General features: G+C 52.3%; 5 protein-coding genes across 5 annotated transcripts; 3 read left to right on the top strand and 2 right to left on the bottom strand.

Annotated features, from left to right (window-relative positions):
• Positions 1-27: 27 nt before the first annotated feature.
• On the top strand, positions 28-1,626 carry HMPREF1120_05990 (feruloyl esterase; the record flags this gene model as incomplete). Its single annotated transcript, XM_009160183.1, has 1 exon — positions 28-1,626. One exon carries the CDS (start codon positions 28-30, stop codon positions 1,624-1,626), a length of 1,599 nt encoding a protein of 532 aa, XP_009158431.1.
• Positions 1,627-2,256: 630 nt separating this feature from the next.
• HMPREF1120_05989 (retrograde regulation protein 2) lies at positions 2,257-4,154 on the bottom strand (the record flags this gene model as incomplete). Its single annotated transcript, XM_009160182.1, has 7 exons — positions 2,257-2,403; positions 2,459-2,628; positions 2,701-3,201; positions 3,280-3,438; positions 3,504-3,660; positions 3,758-3,947; positions 4,027-4,154. 7 exons carry the CDS (start codon positions 4,152-4,154, stop codon positions 2,257-2,259), a joined length of 1,452 nt encoding a protein of 483 aa, XP_009158430.1.
• Positions 4,155-5,500: 1,346 nt separating this feature from the next.
• On the top strand, positions 5,501-7,957 carry HMPREF1120_05988 (4-coumarate-CoA ligase). Its single transcript, XM_009160181.1, has 2 exons — positions 5,501-6,432; positions 6,491-7,957. Exons 1-2 carry the CDS (start codon positions 5,869-5,871, stop codon positions 7,637-7,639), a joined length of 1,713 nt encoding a protein of 570 aa, XP_009158429.1. The 5' UTR covers positions 5,501-5,868; the 3' UTR covers positions 7,640-7,957.
• An 89-nt stretch (positions 7,958-8,046) lies between these two features.
• On the bottom strand, positions 8,047-10,039 carry HMPREF1120_05987 (uncharacterized protein; the record flags this gene model as incomplete). The annotated part of the gene is made up of 5 exons (XM_009160180.1): positions 8,047-8,644; positions 8,705-8,881; positions 8,932-9,542; positions 9,594-9,674; positions 9,722-10,039. The coding sequence occupies 5 exons, from the start codon at positions 10,037-10,039 to the stop codon at positions 8,047-8,049; spliced, it is 1,785 nt and encodes a 594-aa protein (XP_009158428.1).
• A 2,587-nt stretch (positions 10,040-12,626) lies between these two features.
• On the top strand, positions 12,627-16,296 carry HMPREF1120_05986 (elongation factor 2). Its single transcript, XM_009160179.1, has 5 exons — positions 12,627-13,027; positions 13,228-13,301; positions 13,355-13,433; positions 13,496-15,855; positions 15,912-16,296. Exons 1-5 carry the CDS (start codon positions 13,020-13,022, stop codon positions 15,920-15,922), a joined length of 2,532 nt encoding a protein of 843 aa, XP_009158427.1. The 5' UTR covers positions 12,627-13,019; the 3' UTR covers positions 15,923-16,296.
• Positions 16,297-16,317: the final 21 nt, after the last annotated feature.

Here is a 16,317-nt window from a genome sequence, read left to right as displayed (position 1 = left end):
AAGTCGACAACAAAAAGGGTTGCCATGATGGCCGTCGTCTTGGCCAGTCCAGATCTGACGTTGCAGACAGCCACGACTGGCCCTGCCACGTCTTGCGAGAGTCTGACACTGCCGTCACTGGCCGGACTGGAGATCTCCAGCATCCAAAGCGCCCCAGTGTACAACTACACCAGTCCTCTTTACCCCAGCGTGGCTCTGGATATCTGCAATGTCACCATGAGCTACATCCACCAGGGCGAAGACGACATCACGTGGGTCAACATCTGGCTACCTCTGAGCAACTGGAACGGACGGTTCCAGGCCACCGGGGGCGGAGGCCTCGCAGCCGGGTATGGCGAATATAGTCTTCCGGAGCCCGCCGCCAATGGATATTCGACCGGCGCCACTGACGGAGGACTGACATTGAACGGCACAATCGACGCTCAGACGGGGCAATGGGCATTGAGGGAGGACGGCTCGCTCAACGAGAGTCTGGTCAAGAACTTTGCCCACCGAGCCATCCACGACCTGGCCACCATCGGCAAGACTCTAACTGAGTCATTCTACGGAACACCACCAACCTACTCATACTACACAGGCTGTTCGACCGGCGGACGACAAGGCTACCTCGCTGCCCAGGTTCATCCCGAGGACTTTGACGGCATCATGGCCAATGCACCCGCATTGCACTCGCCTGAAATCTCGCCTGCGGACTTTTGGCCTTCTGTCGTGATGCACAATCTTGCAGCGCCACCACAATGTGTGTTTGACGCATATTATAATGCTGTGCTTGAGGTCTGTGATCCTTTGGACGGGGTCAAGGACGGTCTGATATCTAACTTGGGACCTTGTGACTACGACCCGCAAGACCTGGTTGGGAAGGAAATACAGTGCCCCGGCGGTGGTGATGACAGCAACACCACCATCACAGTACTACCGATCCACGCAGATGTTGTCTCTCGCATATGGCAGGGCGCCACATCGACCACCGGGGCCTTTCTATTCCCCGGAAACCCACGCGGTGCCAACTTTAGCGGTCTAGCCAACACCACAACTACCAACGGGTCAACGGTTCCCGTACCGTTTTCCGCCGCCGAAGCATGGATCAAATACCTAGTCATGCACGACCCAGACTATGATACTCGAAACATGACCTTTGCCGATTTCGATTATGTATTTGAACAGTCCGTGGTCCAGTTTTCTGATGTCCTCGGTACCCTGTCGCCTGACTTGTCGGCATTCAGAAACCGTGGCGGTAAATTGTTGACCTGGCACGGTCTGGCCGATCAACTCATCACGCCCTATGGGACCATGCTGTATCGATCCGCGCTGTCGCGCGAGATGAGACTCACACAGGCCGAATTGAACGATTTCCATCGTGTCTTTTTCGCTCCAGGGGTTGCTCATTGTGCTGGTGGGATTGGTCCGGTCCCAACGGATCCGCTTGCTTCGTTGGTCGATTGGGTTGAAAACAACGAAGCGCCAGAGACTCTGTTTGCGTCTGTGGCTGTGGCTGACACTCTGTCGGTGTCAGGAGCGGCTGGGACGAATACAAATCTTACGCGGAATTTGTGTCCGTATCCTGAGGTGTTGAGGTATGATGGGACTGGAGATGTTAATGATGCAGAGAGTTTCTCTTGTCGCTAGCTAGTAAGAACGGTAAGAGCATCGAGAGTCGAAGGTGCTGATTTGTACTGCAGTGCGCCTTGGATTACTAGTATAAAAATAATACTCGTCGGACTTTGCGGCTTTCCTGGCGATTTGAGTTGCTTGTTGTTCCTGCTTGCAGATGAGTACTGACGGCCAACGGATCGGGTACAGTTGGTGTTAATGTCGATTCTTCAAGTGGCTTCCAGTAGGTACAAGGTAGACAGTACCGCGCCTGCCGATATTGACCTCCACAATAGATGTAGAATCTATTGTTTCTGGTGTTCCAATCTCATCGTACCCGTTGAATCTGACTACTGTTTGAAGACCCATAGCAGCATAGAGAATGGCACCGATCGTACAGAGAAATTTCATGAGTTTCTTAAGGGAGCGATGCCCATCAGTTCCCTGATCATGTGTTAAAAGCCGACCGAGATCGCTGTTCTGTCTCATTCCCCGGCCTAGTCCCGACATATAGATCGATCCGATTCCCAGCATTCCAACGAAAAATGAGATCACCACCCGTAAGTCATGTCTTTCTGCCTGCCTATATAGCAGCCATCCGATATCCGCACTCCTTTTATTCGGCCGCTGAACCAGCTTCTCCCCAAAAATATTTTGGAGTTCAATTTAATAAGTATAGAACCAGTCGACCATGTCCTCATTACGACGCTTGCCAGCCCGGGCGGCCGAGTTACAGCGATAAAAGTGCAGCGACATGATACAGATGAGGATGACGCTGACAATCGACATGGCGAGAGTTGTCCAGATGCCGGTCTGTTTTGACTGTCAACCTCTTGATGAACAAAAAAAAACTTTCATTTTCTCTTACCTGATACCTTGGGCTCTCACTCGATTTGAACGCCACGCCCGAAATGATCCCACCCAGCCCGCCGCCCATCATGCAAGTAGCGGTGGCGACGGCACGCTTCGACCGACGCGTGATATTGTTGGCTTGATAAGTCAAGACGCCGGGGACGCAGTATTGAAGAAACCCGATACCTAAATACCAACCGTTAGTTGATCCATTCCGTTCCGTTCAAATTGTCGACAAATAGAGGATACGGCACGTACCGAGAAATGCCCCAAACAATCTGGCTCCATTACTCTCTGCAAAAACAGTAATCAACATCCCCGCCGCAGTGAGGAGCTGATGAACGGCAATAATAGGTCCACGAATATGATAGCGGTCGCCGAGCCATCCGGAACCATAGGCAATCAAGGCGGCAAGAACATAAGGAGGCGCACTGAGCAATTGACTTTCCGTGGAGGAGAATCCCATGCCGTTTTTCAAAATGATGGGCAGGAAATAAGAGTATGCGTAGCCCGGGAGGGTGGAGGACATGAGGTTAAAGGCCCAGAAGTAGAGTTTCCAGTCCTTCAGATGGTGGAGGATGACGGAGAGTGTGATTTGATCTTCTTCGGCGTCGCCTCGGTCGGCGTTGATGCGCTCGATGACAAAGGCTTGTTCTGAGGGTTTGAGGAAGCCGTGGGCCTTTGTAGGGAAGTCGATGATGATGAACCATCCGATACTGCAGACTACGACGGTGATGATGCCTTCGATGATGAAGATCCCTGAATAGACACAAAAAGGACGTTGTCAGCCATGCCACGATCATTGTACTGGGTTGATGGTTGTTGGTGCAAACTTACACGACCACCCGTTCAGCCCGGCAGTGCCCTTGAGCAAAGACAGAACATAGGCAAAAATCGCAGCGAACCCGGTTGTGATGCACGACATGATCCAAAATGCTGACAGGCGCTTGCCGACTTCATATCGCTTGTACCAGCAGGTGATGAGATATGTGCAGCCTGCACACAAGAGTTTGGGTTAGGATCTCGCTTGGTAGTAGTGGTAGGAGTTGGCCTGAACTGACCTGGCAAAAATCCCGCTTCAGTAATACCCAGCAATGCTCGACACAAAGCCATCGTGCCCCAGGACTTGGTGAAGCCCATGCCGATAAGAATGGCGCCGAATGACACGCCCAGGAAGGTAAGCCAGTTGGCAGCACCTGCGCGAGGCAGAACCAAGTTCTATCAGGTCTTCTGTCAGCAGGGCTCTCTCCTTTTGGGGGGTAGTTCGTTTGTATTGTCAAAAGAGATATGTATGACCGGGAAATAGTATACTCACACTCGGGATTTCGAAGCACATGTATGCCACGAAAAAGATCATGACGAGCACGGTATACCGGTTTCCGACCGTGAGCTCGAGGTCCTCTGCCATGCCGGCCACGAGGGCCAATCCAAGATTGGTTCTGTCGACTAGGGAGATGGAGTACATGATGCCCAATATGGGCAATAGTCGGAAATCAATGCGACGTCTATTGGCCAAAAGGTTTGTCAGTCTCGTAAATCATGTGTACCGCTCAAAGGGCTGTTCAGGTGCTCTGATCTTCTTACATGATCTTCTTCTGCTCGGCTGGTGACAAGCTACTTTCGTAGCCTTCAATGTGCACGATCTCCGAACCTGTCTTCTCATCACCCATCCCCAGCTCGGGTTGATTTTGATTCTCGACCGCTTTCGCCATGGTTGCAGTTGTTGCAAGGGGGAAGAGGGAATGGGAAGAAGAGAAAAAGTCTGGCTGCTATGAGGCTATGTCGGCGGTGAGGTGCTGGAAGGGATAGAGAATCTGGGGAAAATAGAAGACTGCTGGGCGGATCCTGCCACGTTTATATCTGCCCATCGCTGTGGAGGACCCTTTCGAGGTTTGACCACCCTCTAGCCCCCCCAGAGGGTCTAGATGCCCATGGGGTACGATAGACATGCTTCCGCTGGCTGTCCTCCTCCTATCCTGCCGGTCTGGAATCCACTATTCCCCATGCCCCGGCGACCTTGGCATGGATAGAAGGATTTGCCAAGGCCTCGGTCCGAGAAATGCCGGTTTAGTCTCAGGCTATGGACATCGGATCCGGGGCCCCAATGGCAAGGGTGTACTCCCTGGGGACTGTGGGTGATCTTGCAGATGTATATCCCTAGAAAGCGGCTGCGTTGACAAGGGTCTATGGCCGAAGTGCTATCCTACGGAGAGATTCAAATGTCGTGCTAAGTGTGGCCACCAGGACATCTTGGGCGCGAGGTTAGGGATTAGTCTGACTGCAAATGGCATTCCACACGGTTTCTCCCAAGGATACACCAGATACCAGTATTTCTCGGGCAGCGGACGGTCCTCACTGGCCAGGGATGCATTTCGTTTGCGTGCATCACCCTTTTAAGGCTCTGAGTCAAAGCGACCCATAGAGGGCAAGTCAACCAGTCAAACGGTCACGAATATTGCTTTCGAACAGTGCATAGACCCAACATTCCCCACCTGACAATCACGTCAATCCGTCTAGATCCTAACCGCGCATAGACGGGTGGTTTATGAGACGGAGTCTGGAGAGTGGACTGACATCGGAAACAAAATCCATGGTCTGACAGGACCGCAAAAGAAAGTCTCAGTAACAACGACTCTAACAAATGCTGCTGCTTGTCAGCTCTGCCAGAGTGGCGAGGCTATGTTCTGGACAACGTCTTACCAACGTTCTGACCAGCACTTCGTGTCTGCATTCAGTGGGGAGGGTTCGATCTTGTAAGGCAGGGGTCCTCAACGGCAGCTGGCCCATAATAATGTTGTAGAAGCTGTACGGCATGAGCCGGTATTGTATCTCCTTCCGTTCATTCACAACGTCGCTTACAAAGTCCTATTTTGCATTGGTTAGTACTGGGTACAATAAATGTAGTTGTACCTAGGATGATAAACGACAACCGATCAGGAATTTCCTTTTCGGGATAATTGCCGAGGCAAGCGACGTGATTGGCTCGGTCCCGACCTCAACCCCAGTTCCAGTTTTTCCCAACCCCAGAATACAAAAGTAAATTGGACTCGAATCGTTACGAGAATGTGGAGTGAGACGTTCAACATTAGTTCGGATCCGGAGGCACGCTAGAATTGTACAACATTATTGTAGGACGGTAGTAACGTAACGAAATTCTCGGGCTCGCGGGCCAGGGCAAAAAGGGTTCCCAGTCCACGTTTGTGGCAGGTTGCCTCGGCTGCGGGCCCCATCCAAGGCCTACCACCACTCCCAGCCTGTTGAAATCCATCTGTGCTGTTAGTACTAGCAGTACTATGAAGCCAGCATATGGACAATCTTGTTATGTTCAGCTTTGAACGCTTGACGGATTCCCCTTTTCCACCAACATTTTCCGAGAAGACAAAGACATTCTGAAACAGCCCGTGAGGAAAAGCAAAAGAAAGCAAGATGCCATACCAATCTCGCTGGTCCATCCCGCTACCACAATGTTCATTTCCAACATTTTTGTTTGGATCTCCCCAAAAAGAACTGAGCGACAAACCGGCGTACATTGACACGACGCGACCGGATACACTGTATCTCACGCGCAGGACATTCCGACTATGGTCGCAGCGCATTGCGCTGGGATTACTTCGAAGTCCCGCTTTCCAACCAGGAGATCGAGTATTGATCTTCTCGGGCAACACGGTGGCCACGCCAGCTGCATTCATTGGCATTGTGATGGCGGGAGGGATTTTCACGGGTGCCAATCCGACATTCACGCCGCGGGAGTTGGCGCATCAACTGCGCGAATCGGAAGCAAAGTACCTTTTCTGCTCGGATGCCTCCATTGACACGGGTATTGAGGCAGCGAGACAGGCGGGCATGGACAAATCCCGAGTGTTTGTCTACAATGACAACGTGTTTCTTGACGACGAGGCTGCTCGGCCAGCATTGAAAGGGTGCAAGTATTGGTCGGAACTGATAGCGCCGGCGGAAGATGCCAAAGACTTTCAATGGGAAGAATTGGATGTAAGCACTCATAAACCCTCTGATTGCTAAAGAACGTCCGTTGACAAAAAGTATTTAGGGCGACAAATGTCACAAAACCATAGCCTTGAACTACTCCTCCGGCACGACGGGCGTGCCCAAGGGAGTCGAAGTGTCGCATTACAACTACATCGCCAACACGCTACAGTACAACCACCTACCAACGCTAGAGCCGGACTACGCTAAGAAAAACGCGCGGGCGAAATGGCTGTGTTTTTTGCCTCTTTACCACGCCATGGGCCAGACCATCTATATCGCAGGCGGGCTTCTGCGCGAAGTCCCCGTGTACATTATGCCCAAGTACGACTTTGTCGAGATGCTGGCCAATATCCAAAAATTTAGAATCACGGATCTGACCATCGTGCCGCCAATCGCGGTCGCGCTGACCAAGCACCCGGCCGTCCCAAGGTACGACTTGAGCACCATCCAGTCGATCAACTGCGGTTCCGCGCCACTGGGCAGCGACGTCTGCCGGGCGATCGAGAAAGTGTGCGGTGGGCGGTTCAATATGAAACAAGGCTGGGGGATGACCGAGGTGACGTGCTCGCTGTTGGGCTGGGATCCCAACAAGATCTCGACGTCGTTTGGTGTCGGCGAGCCAAATGCCAACTGCGAGGCCAAGATCATGAAGATCTCCACGGACCACAACGGCAACGAGTCCTTTGCCGAGGTCACCGAGCGCGGGCCTCAGCATACGGGCGAGCTATGGTGTCGTGGACCTAATATCATGAAGGGCTACTGGCGCAACCCGGCCGCGACGAAGAACACGTTCTCCCCGGATGGCGAACGTTGGCTCCGAACCGGTGATATCGCTTACGTCGACGACGAGGGCTGCTTCTACATCGTCGACCGGATCAAGGAACTCATCAAGGTCAAGGCCAACCAGGTCGCCCCGGCTGAACTTGAGGCTCTGATCCTTGAACATCCCGCCGTTGCTGATGTTGCTGTCATCGGCATCCCCACTGCCGATGGAGACGAGCGGCCCCGTGCGTTCGTCGTCCGTCAGCCTGGCGCCAGTGTCACCGAGCAGGAGATTTTCGACCATGTCAAGCAGAGAGCCGTGCCCTTCAAGTGGTTGACCGCCGGGGTCGAATGGATCGATGTTATCCCCAAGAACCCCTCAGGCAAAATCCTTCGCCGCCAGCTGAGAGAGCGGTCCAAACTGCAAATTGCTAAAGCTAGATTGTAAAGTTTCCTGGGTCCTTGGCTTAGAAGAAAGAAAGAAAAAGCATCTAGGTGCGTGCGGGGTTGGGATAGAAGGACTTTCATGTCGGAGGTGTCATATAGATACTAGACTCAAGTGCAATAGGCTGAAGTGGTGCTCCAAGTATACAACAAAACGACACTCTCTGTATCAAGAGATATGTCGATCTGGCGAGGAAACAATCGATTGAGGTACAGTGGTAACACAGGTAGAATGGTTTTTGAGGACTTGGCCGCAAACGGCATGTTAGGGTCAGCCTTCATACAATCACGCCTCATATTATTCTGTACTCATGATGCTGTCACGCACTTCATACACATCCAGGTCTAGATATGTAGTAATTCATACATAGAACGTGGTTCGTCCCCAGACAAGAGAAAATACCTGCCTTGTCATGGGCCTGCAGTGTGGAAGAATTCAAAAAAGTCGTCGAAACTGGCCAGGGAATCAAGATTGCGAAACATACCAGCACCTCCAGGATAGGCATCAGGCGTGCAGTCTTCTGGCGTTGCGACTCCGGTTATAACAGGGAAGTCTCCTAACTCCGGCAGGTCCCAGATTTCATTCGAGACACACGTGCAGGTGTTTTCGGCATCGGTATCTGCAGGTGAAGCCAATTGCGAAGGCAACTCGTCATTCTCCGGATATTCCCCGCGGGCCAGGGCAAGTTGAACCGTGATCATCGACCGCAAGAAGAATTGAGGCGAGCTCGTGATGACATCTGCGGTGTGACTGTTACTGGACGGCAATTCGTTTTCGGGTCGTCGGACTTCACGACCCGGCGACTGAAGAACATTGAATGCGTCTGCACAATTAACGAGCTGGCGGACATGGTGGACAACTCTTTCAACTCCTTCATACCGCTCCCTGAGCGCATTGAGCGCAACAAGATACACGGTGAGCGCCTTTCGGCTGTCGGTCTGCTGGCCGTGTTCATCCAGCTTGACATTTAAAATATGCCAGACCAGAGGTTTGACGATATAGGCCGATCTGAATGATGTTTATCAGCCCAGTTGACTTCGTTACATGTACCACAGCTTCCAAACTTACAGAGTGATAGGCATGAAAGGTAGCATGTCATGCTCGGCTATTTGTTGTAGGCATGCATCGATGCCGTGGATCGCTGCTTCAACCTTTTTCCGGCCTTCAGACAGGTCTGCGTGGATCGGACATGCGTTCACCACAGAAGCATATATCGCTTGGTTCCACAGTGCTAACGTGGCCGCGCTGGACATGAGGTTAGTCTTGTCACTCAATGACGAACTAGGGTTGCTTACTGATAGCAGATATAGAGGATGTTGTTCTGCAACACCGCCGTCTTGTCCGTGGAGGCACCAATGTGGCGACTGGCCTGGACCCTCTCGTACCACTCGTCGAGTTGTTCGGAATATACTCGTACCGTGTCAGTAGTCGCCGTCTGCTCTCCAGAGGCGGGTCTTGAGGGATCCAGCCCCAGAACTCCAAGGGCTGGTCCCAATAGGTTTACAAGCTCAGAGAATGCAGAGGATGTCCTTGGCGGTGCACGTCGAGCCGCTGAGTCGCGGGATTTTGAACCCTCGTTTCCGGCATTAGGATCAATCTCCTGGAAAATGGAAATGTGGCCCTCCTCCACTCCAATCTGCATGGGTCTATGCAGTCCCAGTGCCAGCACCCTGTCGCGCAGCAGGCAACAACGCCAGAGCCGCTCCAGTGGGGTCCATTGCTGGATGCCGTCCTTCTTTCGTTCATGATGTCGATGCATCGCATTTAGTGTTCTGGCAAAGTATATGGCGTTGCTCAACCAGAGAGAATTTACTTTGGCGTCAGAGGCAGAGACATAGTATGTGAGTAACAGAGCACCCTGAGCACTGGACAGTGCGTCTCTGCCAGAGTCGACGTGAAAGAGGGACTATGGAGTGGCTTAGCCTGAAGAGCTGATCAGAACAGGTGAATTACCTACCTTGGCTCGTCGATAGAACGTGGCACGGGCTGCGTAGTAGTTGGAAAACCCGAGTCGCTGAATGGTGGAGAACGGGACAAACTGTGATATCAGCAAAGAGCCTCAATATTGCTTGGAAGGCAACCTACACTGCAGGCTGCAAATAGCATTGCTTGGAAGACGAAAATGGAGATTGGCTTGGTAGAACACGACGAAGGAGTGGAGTAAGCCCGCCAGAATTCAGCCTCATCCAAGAGAGGCTGAAGCGGGTGAATATAGAGAAAGTATGCTTTGATGAACTCGTCCAAGGAAGCCCTTGCCGGTACGCGGTAGCATCCTAATGTTTCCAGGAATTGGAGCTCCTCTTGGTCGAGTTGGTATATCGTGTCTGCCGAAAGAAACGGATAATATGAATACAAAACCTCTGCACCATACAAGGTTTGGTTTGCACTTGGCCCAGGGACCATGTAGTTTCTCTGACTGGCACCTACCGCAGGGCCGGGACGTGGTAGTTGAGGAAGTGAGGCATGCCTGGTTTGTAGAGTAGGCCGCTGTGGTTGGTCTGCTGTCTGACAGCTCGCAACATCGAGACTCGACTCCAAGCCCGTCGACTGTTCTGCATTGGGGTCCTTTTGCGGATTTGCGCCTGTATGCTGCTCACAGCTAGTAGAAAGATCAACAGATTGTTGATGTATATTTCTGCAAGGGACAATGGATCTCTGTCAGTTGTCCAAAATAGACATGTTCGTATTGATGGTTTTTGTTACCATGGGACACTTACATCTTTCTTGCTCTGGCTTTCACCACACAATTGCTGCCGTCCAATTTGCAATTGGTACAGGGAATGCCATTCCTGGCGGCATCACATCGAACTTTTCGTCCGCGGCAGAGGAGACACGCCACCCGGGCCCGGCGTGACCGATACATGGACTATGTTAGAACAAATATGGTTCCGGAGGAGGCGGGGCCCTGGTATGGGATGCCCGCTTTCAATCAGAAGTGTTTACCATCGACAAAGCCCATATTGTGATGTTGGAGGATTTTGGAAGTGAGCAGCGAGGGGCAAAATTTTGGAGGACGAGTTCTTAGGTCGGGTTGCCGTTCGCGTTGGGTTTCAATGTGGAGTGGAAAAGGATGGGACATGCAAGGACTGGCTGGGCCCTGCCTAGGTATAGTATAAATGAGCACCTGGAGAAAGGCCGGGGCAGAAGACAAAAGCCAATCGAGAGCCGGGTAATCTTGGTCTCCACTTTGGGGGCCCGGAGAGCTGGAGCAGGCCCTGCTATTGGCTGTGGGGAGGGGTTGTGAAGCCATGCCCCGTAATGATAGTACGGGCCTTACCTAATTGTACCGGATTGCCGTATTATCCGTGCTAGGCATTCTGGTCAGACAGGCGCACCAAGACCCTTCCTTCCCAGCGAGAGGCAATTAGGTCCTGATCCAGTTGTACATCCTGTGTTGCTAGGCTGGTAGGTAGTCCTACTACAAATCCAGGCTAGTATTAAGGGTCCTCTCCTGCAGTGCCTATCCATTGCACATCCTTGTCGGCCACCTTCGGTTCTGCACGGGTTCGAGCTGGGCGACCTGGTCCTCTCGTTCTCGATCGTTCGCGCAAACTGCAGAAAATCGAAACAGAGGCAACGTTCCCCAGGCTTGGACTCATACACGACAAGGTCGCCTTCCTGTCTTTGCGCCACCCACTATTGGTACATCAGATCGTAGTGCACGCACAGGGGGAGATTGCTCTCGGACGAAGTTAGAAGCGCCGGCGATTGAGATGTAAGGTCCACGGGCAGCAGCTCCTGAGCTGGCAGAGGTCGGATAGATAGTTCTACAGCTTGTCTCTTTCTGCCAGTGGCGGGAGTCTTGAGATCGGCTCGCACAATTCCTTTTGCAAAAGGCTTAGCGCCTGCAAGAACTTTGAGAAGATTTGCCGATCCAGGATCTCTGTTTGTGGTGGCAGGATTGGCTCTTTGCTCGCGATAATTTTGCTATCATTAAGATGCGGCTCCAGGCCGTCTTCTTCTTCTGGCTTGTGAAGGGACTGCGCTGCCGTGCTCTCCCAACAAAGTAGACTGCATATACCTGTTTCCGCGTTGCTCCATTGCAGAATATGAGCTTTGACACTCTAGGTTGCGGCATCTTATGAATCAGCCCAGGCTTCATGGCCAAGCTGGGTTGATCGAATCCGACGTGCAAAAGACTTTCAGTTCGTACTCTCTGCCGAGCGTGTGCCAGAAAAGCATTTTCCGGCACCCTTTCTTGCCTTCTTCCTTCTTGATCAGTCTTCCCAGGCTCTTTCCGAATCCACCTGAATGGTGGAACTTGATACCAGTGCCCTGACTCAACTGTCTTTGAAACACAGTGATGCTGGTGGTGATCTTTTCCTTTCTGTGCTGACTCGGGTGCCCACACCGATGGGAAGAACTCATTGTTCGTCGAAGAGTGGTCATCTTGGAAGTATGAGTCATGTACTCCCGGTTGGACCTAAAGTCTGCTGCAGGCCTTACGCTGCACATACAAGAAATCTTTTGCTGCAACCCGCACAACCTGGAAGAGGAATGTTGCCAATCGCTGGCTGTTCGAGAGGGCTGAGAGCGTTCTTACCTCAGGTAGGTGCCTGAATTGGGAGCAACAGGCCGACATCATACCAACCACACCCCCGCAAAGCTGAGCTCTACCTACCAAAAAGACAATGATGGCATTTCCGATCCCTGCACTGCACAAGTGCCGGAGAAGTGCAATGCCATTTCCCAATGCCTTCGCACTCTCCGGGACAGGGTGGGATTCACAAAAATAAAGTGTTACTGCAATTGACTCATGTGGCTCGACAGAGTGGCTGAGTGGTACTACAACGCAGTACAGTATGTTGTATGTTGTAAACAACCTGGAAAATCTAGAACTTGAATGGGAGTCACGGTGTGAGCCACAGGGCGGAGATAAGCCGAAGCAAACACCGGCGGGGCTTTCACTGCCAGTCGATTATTAAGCCGAACCTGATAAAACTGCTAGCGTAATATGATTCCCATTTCGTGACAGTAACGCAGTTCACATGGTGGCCACAGCCGCTGCTAGTTGTCGATGATACTGTCATTTACAGCCAGTTACCGTCACCGCCAGCAGCAACTCGAGGTCTGACACCGCAGCCCACTCGCCGCACTGCAGGTTCAAGTTCCTGCCACTGCACTAGCATCATCCTGCGTCTTGGCGCCGCCCACTGCGAAGAGAGAGATTTCTCACTCCAGACTTTGCCTCTTCTTTCGAGTCTTCAAACCTGCTTTTGCCAGCTTAGAGCTCCGTTTCAACACATCTATTTCGTCTGCGACGACATAGCGCAGGCGTCTGAGCAGATCGAGCGAGTCCTCGATTCTGCCATTCTCACCCAAAAAAGCTCAAGAGAGCGCCCTACCCCGCCTTACAGGCAGATAACATCTCAACACCGCCAACATGGTCAAGTAGGTCCAATCTTATCCGAAACGCACCTTGTCCCGACTGCGCCTGGGATCCAAGATGGGGAAAAGGAGGAAATACTTTGCACCAGAGGAAAAGAGCAAGACTTGAAGCACAGTAGACGCGCGCAGGACAGCACATACCTTCATTTGGCGAAAGGATTTCAATCGGTTATGGTTCATGATGCTGACAGATGTTCTAATAGCTTCACGGTCGACGAGATCCGGGCCCTTATGGACCGTCCGGCCAATATCCGGAACATGTCCGTCATTGCCCACGGTATGTGTCTTGCGAAAAGTTGGAACACAACGACATACTAACTGGTAATGCAGTCGATCACGGAAAATCCACCTTGACCGACTCTCTGGTCCAGCGAGCGGGTATTATCTCTGCCGCAAAGGCCGGTGAAGCGTAAGTTCCACTACCCAGTTCTGGCATTGTGTTTGCCGAGACTGACGGTTATATTCTGGCAGCCGTTTCACCGACACTCGAAAGGACGAGCAGGAGCGAGGTATCACCATCAAGTCCACGGCCATTTCTCTGTACGCCCATCTGCCGGATGAGGAGGATTTGAAGGATATCCCACAGAAGGTCACTGGTAACGAGTTCTTGATCAACTTGATCGATTCGCCAGGACACGTTGATTTCTCTTCGGAAGTCACCGCTGCTCTGCGTGTCACTGATGGTGCCTTGGTTGTCGTCGACACAATTGAGGGTGTCTGTGTCCAGACCGAGACCGTCTTGCGACAGGCCCTTGGTGAACGTATCAAGCCAGTCGTTATCATTAACAAGGTCGACCGTGCTCTCCTCGAGTTGCAGGTCTCCAAGGAAGATCTGTACCAGTCATTCCTCCGAACCATCGAGTCGGTGAACGTCATTATCTCCACCTACTTCGACAAGGCTCTGGGTGATGTCCAGGTCTTCCCTGAGAAGGGTACCGTTGCCTTCGGTTCCGGTCTTCACGGCTGGGCTTTCACCATCCGACAATTCGCCATCAGATATGCCAAGAAGTTTGGTGTTGACAAGGCCAAGATGATGGAGCGTCTTTGGGGCGACAACTACTTCAACCCCAAGACCAAGAAGTGGACCAAGACTGCCGAGCACGAGGGCAAGCAGCTCGAGCGTGCCTTTAACCAGTTCATCTTGGACCCTATCTTCAAGATCTTCGATGCTTTCCAGAAGGGCAAGGTCGACGAGTTGGTCAACCTGACCACCAAGCTTGACATCAAGTTGACCAACGAGGAGAAGGAACTTCCTGGCAAGGGTCTTCTCAAGGCTGCCATGCGCAAGTTCTTGCCTGCCGCCGATGCTCTTCTCGAAATGATGGTTATCCACTTGCCATCTCCCGTCACTGCCCAGCGGTACCGTGCTGAGACCCTGTACGAGGGTCCTCCGGATGACCCAGCCTGCATTGCCATCCGTGAGTGTGACCCCAAGGCCGACCTCATGCTGTACGTCTCCAAGATGGTGCCGACCTCCGATAAGGGTCGATTCTACGCCTTCGGTCGTGTCTTCGCCGGTACCGTCCGCTCCGGCATGAAGGTCCGCATCCAGGGCCCCAACTACGTTCCAGGCAAGAAGGAGGACTTGTACATCAAGGCTATCCAGCGTACTGTGCTCATGATGGGTCGTACCGTCGAGCCCATTGATGACCTGCCGGCCGGTAACATTGTCGGTCTCGTCGGTATTGACCAGTTCTTGCTCAAGTCTGGTACTCTTACCACCTCCGAGACCGCCCACAACTTGAAGGTCATGAAGTTCTCCGTCTCTCCTGTCGTGCAACGTTCCGTCGAAGTCAAGAACGCCAACGATCTGCCGAAATTGGTCGAAGGTCTCAAGCGTCTGTCCAAGTCCGACCCTTGCGTCTTGACCATGATCAACGAGTCCGGCGAGCACGTCGTTGCCGGTGCCGGTGAGCTTCACTTGGAAATCTGTTTGAAGGATTTGGAGGAAGACCACGCCGGTGTGCCGCTCAAGATCTCCGACCCTGTCGTCTCGTACCGTGAGACTGTCGGTGACAAGTCCAGCATGACTGCTCTGTCCAAGTCGCCCAACAAGCACAACCGTCTGTATGTTATTGCTGAGCCTCTTGGCGAGGAGGTTTCCAAGGACATCGAGAACGGCAAGATCAACCCTCGTGACGACTTCAAGGCTCGTGCTCGTATCCTGGCCGATGAACACGGCTGGGATGTCACCGATGCTCGAAAGATCTGGGCCTTTGGTCCTGACACCACTGGCGCCAACTTGTTGGTTGACCAGACCAAGGCTGTCCAATACCTCAACGAGATCAAGGACTCTGTCGTCTCTGGTTTCCAATGGGCTACTCGTGAAGGTCCTATCGCTGAGGAACCTATGCGATCGATCCGATTCAACATCATGGATGTTACCCTCCACGCCGATGCCATCCATCGTGGTGGTGGTCAGATTATCCCTACCGCCAGACGTGTGCTCTATGCCGCCACTCTCCTTGCCGACCCTGGTCTGCAAGAGCCCGTCTTCTTGGTCGAGATTCAAGTTCCGGAACAGGCCATGGGTGGTATCTACGGTGTCCTTACCCGCAGAAGAGGTCACGTCTTCTCCGAGGAGCAACGTGTCGGTACTCCTCTGTTCACCGTCAAGGCCTACCTTCCCGTCATGGAGTCGTTCGGCTTCAACGCTGATCTTCGTGCCGCCACTGGTGGTCAAGCATTCCCTCAATCCGTCTTTGACCACTGGCAAATCCTTCCGGGTGGTTCGCCGCTTGACCCCAACACGATGCCTGGAAAGGTCGTCGAGCAAATGCGTACGAGAAAGGGTCTCAAGCCCCAAGTGCCAGGTTATGACAATTACTATGGTGAGTTATTGTTGTATTCGATATGCTCTGAACTACTACTAACTCTTTTTGAACAGACAAATTGTAGAGCATCCAGCTTGCATGCACTGATAGACAAGACCATAACCACCTTACGAGATGCATGCATGGGTGCATGGTCCTGGAGCATTGTATGATGGCCAAAGAAAAAGAATTACCAATGCAACGAATGACCCGCTTGAAGCAATGGACCGGCTCTGGAAACGTTGTCAAGCCATGCAGTTGAGGGTGCCGCAATGATGGACTAGGCTTAGAGGGTGGATGGTTGTATTTGCATTTCACCTCTACAAGACATGATACTTGTTAGTCTTGGAACATCTGCTCCCACAACCATTCGGTAGATGTTGTCTCGCGTCCACCAGACATCCAGGTAGAAAACGACCCTCAGGTAGAGGACAAATGATATGAAGTGTTGATATCCCGCTCACACGTGACTGCGATACA

The sequence above is a fragment of the Exophiala dermatitidis genome (assembly GCF_000230625.1).
Source record: "Exophiala dermatitidis NIH/UT8656 unplaced genomic scaffold supercont1.5, whole genome shotgun sequence".
Classification (NCBI taxonomy): Eukaryota; Fungi; Ascomycota; class Eurotiomycetes; order Chaetothyriales; family Herpotrichiellaceae; genus Exophiala; species Exophiala dermatitidis.
The sequence above is the reverse complement of the archived record's forward strand: the minus strand, read 5'-3'. Positions and strand labels throughout refer to the sequence as shown.